The 15,046-nt window shown below is 43.2% G+C and overlaps 1 protein-coding gene across 3 annotated transcripts in view; it reads right to left on the reverse strand.

Moving 5' to 3' along the window:
• Positions 1–15,046, reverse strand: part of tec (tec protein tyrosine kinase) — a 422,823-nt gene that overhangs the window by 10,126 nt on the left and 397,651 nt on the right. For all 3 annotated transcript variants that reach the window (XM_085969866.1, XM_085969857.1, XM_085969875.1), the window contains exon 15: positions 11,171–11,235. In XM_085969866.1, coding sequence (XP_085825992.1) covers positions 11,171–11,235 — 65 coding nt within the window. The remainder of the gene's footprint in view (positions 1–11,170; positions 11,236–15,046) is intronic.

A 15,046-nucleotide genomic window follows, 5' to 3' on the forward strand; every position in this document is an offset into this window, starting at 1 on the left:
GGACAAAGGAGCTGAATTCCAGAGGCGAGGTGAAAGTGACTGCCCTTGACATCAAGGCAGCATTTGACCGAGTGTGGCATCAAGGAGCCGTAGTAAAAGTGAAGTCAATGGGAATCAGGGGGAAAACTCTTCACTGGCTGGAGTCATACCTAGCACAAAGGAAGACGGTTGTGGTTGTTGGAGGTTAATCATCTCAGCCCCAGGACATCACTGCAGGTGTTCAAGGCAGTGTCCTAGGCCCAACCACCTTCAGCTGCTTCATCAATGACCTTCCCTCCATCATAAGGTCAGAAGTAAGGATGTTCACAGCGTTCAGTTCCATTCGCAACTCCTCAGATAATGAAGCAGTCCATGCCCGCATGCAGCAAGACCTGGACTGTAATGTATTATCACATAGTTTCTCACATGGTTTAGTACGAACATGCTCAGTTCGCTCTGGCCTAGTAAACCAAGCACATGAACTAGCAGCTCATCGTGTCTCTGTCCTTCATTTGTTCTGCCCACATATACTACATTTTGGCGACGAGAATGGGATCCCAAAGCCATTTTTAGGGATCATGGAAGGACACAGTGTTCAAACTTCGAGTGGAAAAGTTTACGGTGACTTTGTAACACCTAATCTGAATTTTTGCGATTTTTTTTTTACTGGTAATGCTGATGCAGAATTGTCTGTGCTTCGCCTTCGCGTGTATGTATACACAGCAACAGCACATTGATTCTCTCATGTACACAGGCAATGTGCTGAGTCACTGTTCCACAGGATCTGGACAATCATGGCCGTGCCTATAGGATTCACCCAGAACTTCAGCATGCATGACCGAGCTCGCAAGCCATTCAGTTCTTACATTGCACGGATGGAGATTTTTTTTTTTTAAGCTCGATAACATTGAGACCGAAGGTGTAGATGAGAATGTTCAAGATCAAAATAAAGTAATTCATGAATGGAAGAAAGCAATTTTTCTAACGCAGATCGGGCCAGATGTGTACGGAATGTTGACAAACCGAATCACGCCAGGGAAAGTGAAGGATGCATCGTTTGAAGACCTTGTCGAGAAACTCGAGGACCATTTCGACCCAAAGCCGTTAGAAATAGCAGAGAGCTATAAGTTTGGTATCAGAAACCAAAAAGAAAGTGAAACCATCAGTGAGTACATTGCAGCTCTTAAGAACCTGTCTTTGCATTGTACCTTCGGCACATTATTGGATCGTGCGTTGCGAGATAAGTTTGTATGTGGACTAGTGGATCAGCGCACACAGTCCAAGTTACTGAACACTCTGAACCTAACGTTTGACATACCATGCAAAATTGCCCTCTCTATGGAGATTGTGTCTAAGAATGCTAGGGAGCTCCATCCAACTCAAGTGACTAGTGCAGCTGAGGATTGGTCACAAAGCCACCGTTGAACCTAAAACTCTGAGACCAAGTCAAAAGCATGTCGGTGAGAGCAGTTCAGTGAATTGTTATCGCTGCAATGGAAATCACTCACCACAGACCTGCCAATACAGAAATGTGAAGTGTTTTCACTGCCAGAAGCACGGCCATATTTCAACAGCGTGCAGAGCTGAATCGAAAGCAGGAAGCAAGAACCATTCTAGTGGCAATGCAAAGCAGTGACAACAAAAGGGAGGAGTTCACAATATTGAAGTGAACATGCCTGATGTTGAAAAACTAGGCATCTACAGTATCTATGCGACTAGCGGCAATGCTAGCAGTCGTGAAAAAGACTTCCATACAAAACTTCTGATCAACGACCAATATATTGATATGTGTATCGACACGGCAGCGGACTGCTCTACCATGAGTAAGGACACATATGAGAATAGGTTTAATCAAATACCACTTACAAAGAGTACCATAGAGTGAAAAACTTACTCCAGAGAAATTCTAGAGATATGTGGACAAATGGAATGTACAGTTCAACACAATGGCCAGTCAGTAAAGCTGCCTATTATTGTAGTGGGCTACAACAACAGGCCAACTCTCATAGAAACATAGAAGATAGGAGCAGGAGTAGGCCATTCGGCCCCTCAAGCCTGCTCCGCCATTCAATGAGATCATGGCTGATCATCCAAACTCAGTACCCTGTCCCTGCCTTCTCCCCATATCCCTTGATCCCTTTAGCCTCAAGAAATATATCTAACTCCTTCTTGAATATATTTAATGAATTGGCCTCGACTGCCTTCTGTGGTAGAGAATTCCACAGGTTCACCACTCTCTGGGTGAAGAAATTCCTCCTCATCTCTGTCCGAAATAGCTTACCCCTTATCTTTAGACTGTGACCCTTGGTTCTGGACTCCCCCGCCATCGGGAACATCCTTCCTGCATCTAGTCTGTCTAGCCCTGTTAGAATTTTATAAGTTTCAATGAGATCCCCTCTCATTCTTCTAAACTCCAGCGCGTATAAGGCCAATCGACCCAATCTCTCCTCATACGTCATTCCTGCCATCCCAGGTATCAGTCTGGTGAATCTTCACTGCACTCCCTCCATGGCAAGAACATCCTTCCTCAGATAAGGCGACCAAAACTGCACACAATACTCAAGGTGTGGTCTCACCAAGGCCCTGTACAACTGCAGCAAGACATCCTTGCTCCTGTTCGCGAATCCTCTTGCTACGAAGGCCAACATCCCATTTGCCTTCTTAACCGCCTGCTGCACCTGCATGCTTACCTTCAGCGACTGGTGCACAAGGACGCCCAGGTCTCATTGCACTTCCCCTTCTCCCAATCTATTGCCGTTCAGATAATAATCTGCCTTCCTGTTTTTGCCACCAAAATGGATAACCTCGCATTTATCCACATTATACTGCATCTGCCATGCATCTGCCCAATCACCCAACCTGTCCAAATCATACTGGAGTTTCTCGGTATCCTCCTCACAGCATACACGCCCACCCAGCTTTGTGTCATCTGCAAACTTGGAAATATTACATCTAGTTCCCTAGTCTAGATCATTAATATATATTGTGAATGGGCAAAGACTGGTTGAGAAAGTTAAAACAAGACTTGAAAAACATCTTCAACATAGATGCTTCAAAGAACCGACTCGACACAATGTTGAAGAAGTACAAAAGCATGTTCACAGACAGTTATGAGGGCATCACTGGGTATGACACCCATATCCGCATCAAGTCCAAAGCGAAGCCTATCTATTGTAAGGCAAGGCCGGTTCCCTATGTGTTGAAAAGTCAGGTGGAGGAAGAGCTAGCGAAGCTCAGAGAGAATGGAGTGCTAGAAACAATTGACAAAATTGAATGGGCTACACCGATTGTGGTTGCGCCCAAAGCAGACAAATCTGTACGCTTGTGCAGTGACTACAAAGTTACTATCAACCAAGCAGTTGACGATGAGCAGTACCCATTACCTACATCGCAAGATTTGTATGCAGCACTCTCAGGATCAAAGGTTTTCTCCAAGCTTGACCTGTCGCACGCTCACGCTCAGCTGAATGTTGACAAAGAGAGTCAACAGTATCTCACCATCAACACACACAAGGGACTGTACTCATACACCAAGCTGCCATATGGTGTAAAGTCCGCCCCCAATATCTTCCAGGCTACGATGGGTAAGATTTTGCAAGGAGTTCCAAATTGCTTATTCAATCAAGATGATGTGCCGATCGCAACAAGCAGCAAGGAAGAAAATCTAGAAGTGTTAACATAGAAGATAGGAGCAGGAGTAGGCCATTCGGCCCCTCGAGCCTGCTCCACCATTTAATGAGATCATGGCTGATCTCAATTAGATTTAGTGCTTCAAAGGTTGAATTCCCACAGTGTCAATTGAAAAGGAACAAATGTGCATTTGTGCAGCCCGAGGTTGTGTACCTTGGTCTGAAAGTTGATGCAAATGGCTTGCAACCAGTAAAGGAGAAGGTTGATGCTGTCATCAATGCTCCAAAGCCACAGAACGTGTCTGAGTTAAGATCTTTCCTTGGAATGGTCCAATACTACACGCGTTTCTTACTTGAGTTAGCGACCATGTTAGCTCCATTGCACGAGCTCAAGAAGGATGTCCAGTGGAAGTGGACGAAAGCACAACAGGAAGTTTACGACGCTTGTAAGAGAAGTCTCTCTAGCGATGCTCTACTTGTGCACTACGACACAGAGTGTGAGTTTAAGTTGGCGTGTGATGCTTCTAGCTATGGTGTGGGAGCTGACAGAATCCACATAATGGATGACAGCCAAAAGAACCCAATTGCGTTCTCAACGCAAACCCTGAAAGAGCGAAAGGAATTACGCGCAAATTGAAAAGGAAGCACTCGCCATAGTGTTAGGAATAAAGACATTTTAACAGTTCCTGATCGGCAGAAAGTTTACCCTGATAACTGATCACAAACCGCTCCTAGGAATATTGGGGCCCAAATCTGCCATCCCTGCAATGGCCGCATCAAGAATGCAACGTTGGGCTGTGTTATTGTCACAATATGACTACACGATTGAATATCACACTTCAAAGCAAAAGGCAATCGCAGGTGCCTTGTCCAGGTTGCCACATGAGGACTCGCATTGGGAGTGAAGGTGAGATTTTCACGCTAGGTGCAGTTGACAAAGACTTTCCCGTCAATGCGATGGAGATTGCAAATGAGACTCAAATGGGCTCAGTACTGAAGAGTGTATGAAAACACCTTGAATGGATGGACTTGAATGGGAGGAGGGGAGCCGGGCATGGTGGCCAGAGGTCGGATCGTGAGCGGGAGAAGCAGGCCACCACACGTGGAGCCGGCAACAGTGAGGAGGAGGCCGCAGTGACGAGGAGGACGGAGCGGCTGAGGGACATCGTGCTCCCACTGCCACTGGATGCCATTGAATTGACTTTCTGAACACGGCGCTGTAAGAATAGCTGACGTGTCCCTACGGGGAGTAAGCATTCCATTGTACTAGTGTACTAGTTACATATGGCAAATAACATTGAATTGAATTGAATTGAATTGAATTGACTGATCAGTGTATGGACACAGAATTGAAACCATTCCATAACTGTCATAGTGAATTGTCTTGTGAGCAAGGTTGTATCAAGAGGGGAATACATACTTTTTTTTAAGGGGAAAGCAGTGTAATGTATTATCACATGGTTTGTCACATGGTTTAGTATGAGCATGCTCAGTGCGCTCTGGCCTAGTAAAGCAAGCACATGAACAAGCAGCTCCTCATGTCTCTGTCCTTCATTTGTTCTATCCACATATATTACATGGACAACATTCAGGCTTGGGCTGATAAGTGGCAAATAACATTCGAGCCACACAAGTGCCAGGCAATGACCATCTCCAACAAGAGAGTCTAACCACCTCCCCTTGACATTCAATGGCATTACCATCGCCAAATCCCCCACCATCAACATCCTGGGGGGGTTACCATTGACTAGAAACTCAACTGGACCAGCCACATAAATAATGTGGCAACAAGAGCGGTCAGAGACTGGGTATTCTGCAGCGAGTGTCTCACCTCCTGACTCCCCAAAACCTTTCCACCATCTACAAGGCACAAGTCAGGAGTGTGATGTAATACTCCCCACTTGCCTGGATGAGTGCAGCTCCAAAAACTCTCAAGAAGCTTGACACCATCCAGGAAAAAGCAGCCCACTTGATTGGCACCCCATCCACCACCTTAAACATTCACTCCCTCCACCACCAGCGTACCGTGGCTGCAGTGTGTACCAGCTACAAGATGCACTGCAGCAACTCGTCAAGGCTTCTTCAGCAGCACCTCACAAACCCGCGACCTCTACCACCGAGGGCAAAGGCAGCAGGCACATGGGAACATCATCACCTGCAAGTTCAACTCCAAGTCACACACCATCCTGACTTGGAATTATATCGCCGTTCCGTTATTGTTACTGGGTCAAAATCCTAGAACTCCCTCCCTAATAGCACTATGGGGGTACCTTCACCACAAGGATGGCCACGGTTCAAAAAGGCAGCTCACCACCAACTTCTCAAGGGCAATTAGGGATGGGCTATAAATGCTGGCCCTGCCAGCGATGCCCACATCCCAGGAACGCATAAAATTAAAAAAAAACTCTCAAACTGCTTCAGTGCCAACTTGGTTCAGTTGGTCATCTTCTTACCTCTGAAAGTTGTGGTTTGAAGCATCACTCCAGAACTTGAGCACATAATCTAGGCTGACACTCGAGTGCAATACTGAATGGGTGCTGCATTGTCAGAGGTGCTACTCTTTGCATAAGAGGTTAAAACCAAGGCCCTGTCTGCCTTTTCAAGTGGTTGAGGTGGATGTTAAAAATTCCATGGCATTATTTGAAGAAGAGCATTCAATTTTCCCAATATTCTAGCCAATATTCATTCCTCAACTAATACCAATAAATGGATAAGTGTCTAGGTAGCTCAGGATGACATAAGAACATAAGAAGTAGGAGCAGGAGTAGGCCATACGGCCCCTCGGGCCTGCTCCGCCATTCAATAGGATCATGGCTGATCCGAACCTAGACTCACGTCCACTTCCCTGCCCGCTCCCCGTAACCCCTAATTCCCTTATCAGCTAGGAAACTGTCTATCTCCGTTTTAAATTTATTTAATGTCGCAGCTTCCACAGCTCTCTGAGGTAGCAAATTCCATAGATTTACTACCCTCTGAGTGAAGAAGTTTCTCCTCATCTCAGTTTTGAAAGGGCAGCCCCTTATTCTAAGATTATGCCCCCTAGTTCTAGTCTCACCCATCAGTGGAAACATCCTCACCGCATCCACCTGATCAAGCCCCCTCACAATCTTATATGTTTCAATAAGATCGCCTCTCATTCTTCTGAATTCCAATGAGTAGAGGCCCAACCTACTCAACCTTTCCTCATAAGTCAACCCCCTCATCTCCGGAATCAACCGAGTGAACCTTCTCTGAACTGCCTCGAGAGCAAGTATATCTTTTCTTAAATATGGAAACCAAAACTGTACGCAGTATTCCAGGTGTGGCCTCACCAGTACCCTGTATAACTGAAGCAAGACTTCCCTGCTTTTATACTCCATCCCCCTTGCAATAAAAGCCAAGATTCCATTGGCCTTCCTGATCACCTGCTGTACCTGCATACTAACCTTCTGTGTTTCATGCACCAGGACCCCCAGATCCCTTTGTACTGTAGCACTTTGCAGTTTCTCTCCATTTAGATAATAACTTGCTCTTTGATTTTTTCTGCCAAAGTGCATAACCTCACACTTTCCAACATTATATTCCATCTGCCAAATTTCTGCCCACTCACTTAGCCTGTCTATGTCCTTTTGCAGGTTTTTTATGTCCTCCTCACTCACTGCTTTCCCTCCCATCTTTGTATCGTCGGCAAACTTGGATATATTGCACTTGGTCCCTTCCTCCAAATCGTTAATATAGATTGTAAAGAGTTGGGGTCCCAGCACTGACCCCTGCGGAACACCACTAGTTACTGATTGCCAACCCGAGAATGAACCATTTATCCCAACTCTCTGTTTTCTGTTAGATAGCCAATCTTCCACCCATGCCAGTATATTACCCCCAATCCTGTGATTTTTTATCTTGTGCAGTAATCTTTTGTGTGGCACCTTGTCAAATGCCTTTTGGAAGTCCAAATACACTACATCCACTGGTTCCCCTTTATCCACCCTGATTGTTACGTCCTCAAAGAATTCGAGCAAATTTGTCAAACATGACTTCCCCTTCATAAAACCATGCTGACTGTCCGATTAAATTATGCTTATCCAAATGTCCTGTTACTGCTTCCTTAATAATGGACTCCAACATTTTACCAACCACAGATGTTAGGCTAACTGGTCTATAGTTTCCAGCCTTTTGTCTACCTCCCTTTTTAAATAAGGGCGTTACATTAGCAGTTTTCCAATCTGCTGGGACCTTTCCAGAATCCAGGGAGTTTTGGAAAATTACCACCAATGCATCCGCAATCCCTACCGCTACTTCTATCAAGACCCTAGGATGTAAGCCATCAGGGCCAGGGGATTTATCTGCCTTTAATCCCATTATCTTACCGAGTACCACCTCCTTAGTGATTTTAATTGTGTTTAGCTCCTCCCCCCCTATAGCCCCCTGTTTGTCCAGTGTTGGGATATTTTTAGTGTCCTCTACTGTAAAGACTGATACAAAATATTTGTTCAGCGTTTTTGCCATCTCCATGTTCCCCACCTAATTTCCCGGTCTCGTCCTCTAAGGGACCAACGTTCACTTTAGCCACCCTTTTTCTTTTTATATAACTGTAGAAACTCTTGCTATCTGTTTTTATATTTTTTGCTAGTTTACTTTCATAATCTAGCTTCCCTTTCTTAATTAATCTTTTAGTTATTCTTTGCTGGCTTTTAAATGCTTCCCAATCTTCTATCCTCCCACTAGATTTGGCTACTTTATATGCCCTTGTTTTCAGTCGGATACTATCCTTTATTACTTTACTTAGCCACGGATGGCTGTCTTTTCTTTTACGCCCCTTTTTCCTCAGTGGAATATATTTTTCTTGAAAGTTGTGAACTATCTCCTTGAATGCACACCACTGCTCATGCCTCCTGATAGATGTTTGTAATCAAATCACCCCTGTACATAGGAACAGGAGTAGACCATTCAGCTCCTCGAGCCTTTTCCACCATTCAATGAGATCATGGCTGATCTGTATCCTAACTCCATCCTCCCGCCTTGGCTCCATATCCCTTTATACCCCTGGTTAGCAAAATGCTATTGATCTCATATTAAAATTATTAATTGAGCTGGCATCTACTGCTTTTTGTGAGGGAGTGTTCCACACTGCTACCAACCTTTGTGTGAGAAGTAGTGTTTCCTAACTTCTCTCCTGAATGGCCTGGCACTGATTTTAAGGTTATGTCCTCTTGTCCTAGACTCCCCAGCAGAAAAAAGTTTCTCTCTATCTACCTTATCAAATCCTTTCAAAATCCAAAAATCCTTAATCAAATTACCCCTTAACCTTCTATATTCCAGGGAATAAATTTATGTAATCTGATACCTGTACCACGCAGGTCTGTTATATTGTTAGTGATTGACTAGCCAATCTGGATCAGCTAATGAAAGCTTGAGGGGTAGATCTGGCAGTAGCAACAGGGATTCCTCCTATTCGGCTCCAGATAACCTTGCAAGCCAATGCCTCAACAGGTAGGATGATCAGTGTCTGATTCTCTCTCCCTGTCTTACACGTTAGCAATGAGAACATTTACCTCGTCTAACTGTTAAAAGAAATACAGGTGAGATCAATTGGCTTCAAAATTCAACTATTTTTTTTTGAAAACTGAAAAAATATTTTCATGCAGAATGTATCACTTTATAAGCTTTCAAAAGCTACCAACAGGTATTTTATCAGGTACATTGTCATTCTCTCTCTCTCTCTCTTACAGGCACACACATATTTCTCCTCGTTTAAAAACAAACACTAGCTGTCTAGCTATTTTTGAAATAATTCTGAAAACTGAGCAGAAACTGCTAGAGACTAAATAAAAATATTCTATCAGTACCGCTGACTGTACAGTACTAGTTCAACCTGGGAAATTAGCCATTATCTATGTTTAGAAATCACCATTCAAATTCAGGCCACAGTGTCAGATCTGGGCAAAAATATCAGGTCCAAGCTTTTCAGGGAGACTAAGACCTTTAAGTAAAAACTTTAATGAAGGTATTAAAAGACACAATGGACAATTCAATGGATACATGTCATCATGTTACTTTGAAATGGGTAATATTTTATTTTAAATTATATATTTGTTTATGCTTTTATTTTTAGACATGAGAAATTTCAGTTACTGAGGAACAAAACAGTTGAATCATTTTCAGAAAGCATTTTGAGCAATTTGTGGAGCAATGATAATGCATCAAAAGTCCGTGGTCTGACTGTACAATTACATAGTTTTGAGTTTACATAGGTAGTTTCCATTATAAATGTGGACATATATGGAGAAAGATGGCACAATAGCGCACCAGAAATAGTGGCAACAGCAAGTAAAGTTTGGTAGACAGGAAGCGTATGTAGGCTTAAGATTTGCAATTTTGTTCTTCAGTAGTTTGCTTTGCACTGGTGATTTTAAGAGTATCACAAGTGAAATGTCTCCTGGCTCTGTGAAATCACCACAGAAAAATGGCTATGCAGTTCACCAACAACTGCTATTCACCATTACTAACATAGAGATGTGCATTATGGATGGTTGGGAGGAACAAGGCAATAATTCACTTAAGGAATTAAAATAAAATCGGCCACAAGAAGACATTATTATGATCTCTCGTGCATTGTGCACAATACGTCTGAGGATTCGGTCTTCTAGCTGTCTCCATTGTGTATTTGCTACTGTTTTCTCTCTGCCTCTTGTTTTCCAATTCCAGTGATGAGAAGGAGCTTGGCAGGGAATTAGGGTGCCTTGGGATCATGTCGGGAAGGGAAGTAGGCCTAAACAACATGTTGGGATAGAGAAATGGGGCAACAAGCAGGCGGGAGCAAGTCAGAAGTGCTGGGAGTGAGGCAGAAGCAGAATTGGAGCCTACGTCTGGCACAGAGGAGTGAAGCTGAGCTGGAATTGAGGGGCATTTTTCTGGGAATGGGAAATTTTGCAAACTGCAAATGCTCAGAATGCACAGATGTGGTTGAAAGCGCTGCCTAAAGGTACTGAGATAAAAATACCCAGTTGATGCCCAAGCTTTTAAGACAGATTGAGGCTTTAAACAAAAAAACTTAAGATACAAACAAACAATTCAATGGGTAAATTTAATAATATTACTGTGAAATATGTATTTTAAAAATTTTTAATTATGTGTAAAGCCTTATTTTAGATATTACAAATTACTATGTTAATAAGAGAAAAATAGTGGATGAAAGGTTTTTTTAAATGATTGAGTGATTTAATATAAATGATTGAGTGATTTAATATAATGTGTGGCAATGAAATATTGATATATTCATATAGGGTTTTCTGATGATAAATATTTACATAGGATTTTTCTATTGTGACATGTTAATATACAGATTCTCCATTATAAAAGCAAGACACAGGCAGCAAGGCTAATATACACGGGAAGTATGTGCCATATGTAAGACACACAAATGGAATTATATTTATGTATGTATGGAGGTACATTTTATTTTACACACATTTAAGCAACTGAAGGACTTTAATCATAAGAAGCACTCTTTTAATGGATTTGTTCCACTTGACTTCTTATAGCCAATAACTAAGAACAGGCTTGATACTGATGTTTGATCTTACCTGGCCATTCCAAAATCAGACACTTTCACTACGTGTGATTCACTCACTAAACAGTTTCTGGCAGCCTGAACAGAAAAAAAAATCGTATTTCTTAAAATATAGGGTCAAGGTTTTCCAGTTTTGCACTCACCAGCCCATAGTTTTCAACTACTGACATGAACAGGTGACAATCGTGGGCTGGTGAGTAGAGAAAACACCACTCAATATGTCATTAAACTTAATCTACAATCACTACCAACTTGCTTTACTTAGCATTCCATATAATTAGCATTATGGCCACTTTTACATGGCATTGACTTTTTTAGTAATACCTTGCTGAATTTAACTAGTGTGTTATATACATTGGGGTTGAACTTACACGGGATTCGCTCCACCATCCACCATCATTTCAGCAGAATGTCTGCAGAACCCCAAAAGAACAGGCAAACTAGTCCTAACCCCATGAAAATTCAATGCCATTATTTCTTATCAATATCATCATATAAAGTCAGAACTATGCGCAAGCTTTTATCAATAGATTATTTAGGAGTGTATATATAAAGTGGCATAAAAATGATACCGAGCAAAAATTGACCCTACATAATGTTAAATTACGCCTGCATGCACTTACTTTCAACTTTTCCATGAATAAATTCCTGCATCTACATTGATCATGGAAACTGCCTATGCAAACTTGTCACTTGGCACATTGTAATTACACCCTCCCGCCACCTGAAGACTACACTTGGGGCTGGATTTTGTCAATGGGGAGCTTTTGGAGGTGGGACTCCCAACTTGTCAGGTTTTAGTCCCACCTCCATCGACTTGTGGCCAACTCACGCTATTTTCCCTTGTTTGACCTTGTTAAGCCCGCCCAGCAGGATTAGCAGGCCAATTAAGCGAAAGCCGGTTACAAGTGATGTCAGCGAGTGACGTTTCATCTGTCAAGAGCTTTTGACAGATGAAATGTCATCGTTTGATAGCTCTGTGAAGCTGTCAAACATTGACAATCTGTCCTCCAAGTTCAGTCCTGTCACTCAGACTCAGTTAGAGATCTCTCCTGAGCAGAAAGCAGAGGCTGCAGCTTTTGACAGTTCAGCGGCCATTCTGCTTTCTGTGCCGGTGAGCTGAGGGATTCCGAGACCTGAAGGGAGGGAGCCTGCAGGGAGAAGTAAAGGTAAAACATATTAAAACATTTTAAACACACCTCACACGCTTACCTCTGCACACATGCACCCATCACTCACCTGCACACTGGACATCTCGGCCCCTCCAATCCCCGCAGACCCACGGCTCGCCTCGCTGACCCTGGCGAGGTTCGGAGCCGTCGGGAAGCCCACACTTCAGGGCTGAAAATAGGGATTAGCCAAAAAAACTGCCCGTTAACAGGCAGTTAATTGGCACTAATCCCCTTCCCGCCTCGGGGAGGCGGCTCCCAGCATGGGTTGGCTACCCGCTTCCTGGGAAGATGGCACGGAAGCGGGTTGGGGGCGGGATGGGTACCCGCCCCCAGATTCTGCCATTTTCCCGGCAGTCCTGCCTCCAAACCCGCCTCCCCAGGCCTGGCAAAATTCCCCCCGTGGTCTTATTTCCTCTTCCACCATGTACAATGCCACGGGAGATTTTTATATATATATCTATACACACAGAAATTCACCTTAATTTATGCAGTGGTGGAACCTTTATTACCAGCAATCCTATTATCGGCAATCTCGATTAAGTCAGAGCTTAGTTGTAAGTTATCCATCTAAAATTCAATATGGCATTTTTAACTGATTTTACATACACTCTGTGTTCTGGGTCCTGCAGTATGAGCAGCTGTTATCTGGATATTGAGTGACTGGCAAAATTTACCAACCATGCAACTCTGAGATTTAACTTCAAGTCCAAGAAGCAGTGGGAGACATTGCTTTGAATCCAAGGGACCAAGAGGAGTGTGGCTATCAGCGCTTATTTTCCCTAAAGAATTTAATTTTAACAGAAAAGATTTACCCATGCTGAAATATATTTGATTTGTACTCTTGCATCTGATCTACGGTCTATTTGCCAACTTTCCTTCCATTTAATCTGGGTAGGGTCTCTTTTATTTTGCCATAATTTGCTTTTTCCCCAGTCAAGTACCATTATCATTTACTTTTTCTTTTTTATCCTTACACTGAATCTAGTTATATTGTGGTCACTGCTCCCAAATGTTTCCCTACTTTTAGGTCACCTACTTGCACCATTTCATTACCCAGATCCAGGTCAAGTATTGATTCATTCTTTGCTGGAGTAGCAACATATTGACAGAGAACACATTTTACCTCAGTTTCCTTTCTACGGTTCAGTGGCCTACAATATACTCACACTTCGCTATTCCTCATCTTAATCCAAAGAGATACTGTTTAGATCACTTCGCTATTTAAATCATTGCACTCATTGATTAGTGTCTCTAATTAATACTGCTACTCCCTTTCTTCCTTTCCTATCCCTCCTGAAAGTCTTATCCCAGGTATATTTAATTGCCAATCCAGATCCAACTGCTGCCACATTTCAGTTATTACGATATTATGATTTTTTATTTTAATCAACAAATGTAGTTTTTCAATTTTGTTTCTTATACTCTATGCATCAATATATACACATTGGATTCCCTTAGTTTTGCAACTTTTTCTTTTGCCTTTCCATATCCTGATTTCCTTTTTTTTTTACTATCTTCGGTTGTTAAATCTCTTTCAATCTTTCGACTTATTACCTATGCATCTACTGTTTACTTTCTCTTCCAAGCAGTCTACTTTACTCTCTTTATTTACCCTTCCCCCTATCATATTAGTTTACATAACATAGGAACATAAGAAATAGCAGGAGTAGCCCATTCGGTCCCTCGAGCTTGCTCTGCCATTCAATAAGATCATGGCTGGTCTGATCTTGGCCTCAACTCCACTTTCCTGCCCGCTCCCCATAACCCTTGACTCTCCTGTAGCTCAAATATCTGTCTATCTCCGCATTGAATATATTCACTGACTCAGCCTCCACAGTTTAAACCCTTCCCCACAGCTCTAGTTAACCACTACAGAATATAGTCATGGAATAAAGAATGGCATTGTTTCCATACTTTTTGGTGCATTCTCACTTCTCGGGGTTGCTGTTGTACTGTTCAATATTAATAACAAACCTGCTAACCATTGCAACTAAGATTATTAAAATTGCATAATGCTACTTTACCTCCAACTTGTTCATATGTATCATGTCAGAACCAACGACACAGGAAAGATTAAGGAAGAGGTCCTGCTAAGGGAGTATCACGAGTTAGGGGCTAAATTGAAAAGTAGGACCTCACGGATAATAATCTTGGGACTATTACCCAAGCCACGTGCAAATTGGCATAGGGACAAACAGATCTCCGCTTCACTCCCACTCTGATCTCTCTGTCCTTGGCCTCTTACATTGTTCCAATGAAGCTCAACATAAACTCGAGGAACAGCACCTCATCTTTCGATTAGGCACTTTACAGCCTCTGGACTCAACATTGAATTCAACAATTTCAAACTATAACCCCTGCTCCCAAATTTCATGCTGTATGATTTTGCCATTCCCATTTGCAACATTTTGGCCTAGAAATTCAGTGCCCTTAGCACTGATTTTGCGGCGCTAGAGGGCCTAGCGCTGCAATTGGCGCCGGTTCCTAAATTGCCTGGGGCCCTTCCGCGGCGGTAGACCGGTAGCGCTGCGCCGGCACCGATGACGTCATCGGTGTGCACAGCGTCCCGGTTGCCGTGGTAACCCGGCCCCAAGCCGAAATTCAGTTGCGCCCGCCTCGCCCGTGGCATGCGCAACTAAGACTCTGGCAACAGAGTCTTCCCCCAGTGTGCGCCGGCGCATAAAGGTGGAGCGGCGGCCGGCCGCGTTCCCGGCGGC

The sequence above is a fragment of the Somniosus microcephalus genome, chromosome 2 (genome assembly GCF_052327205.1).
Source record: "Somniosus microcephalus isolate GS21.2 chromosome 2, FLI_Smic_1.0, whole genome shotgun sequence".
Lineage (NCBI taxonomy): Eukaryota > Metazoa > Chordata > Chondrichthyes > Squaliformes > Somniosidae > Somniosus > Somniosus microcephalus.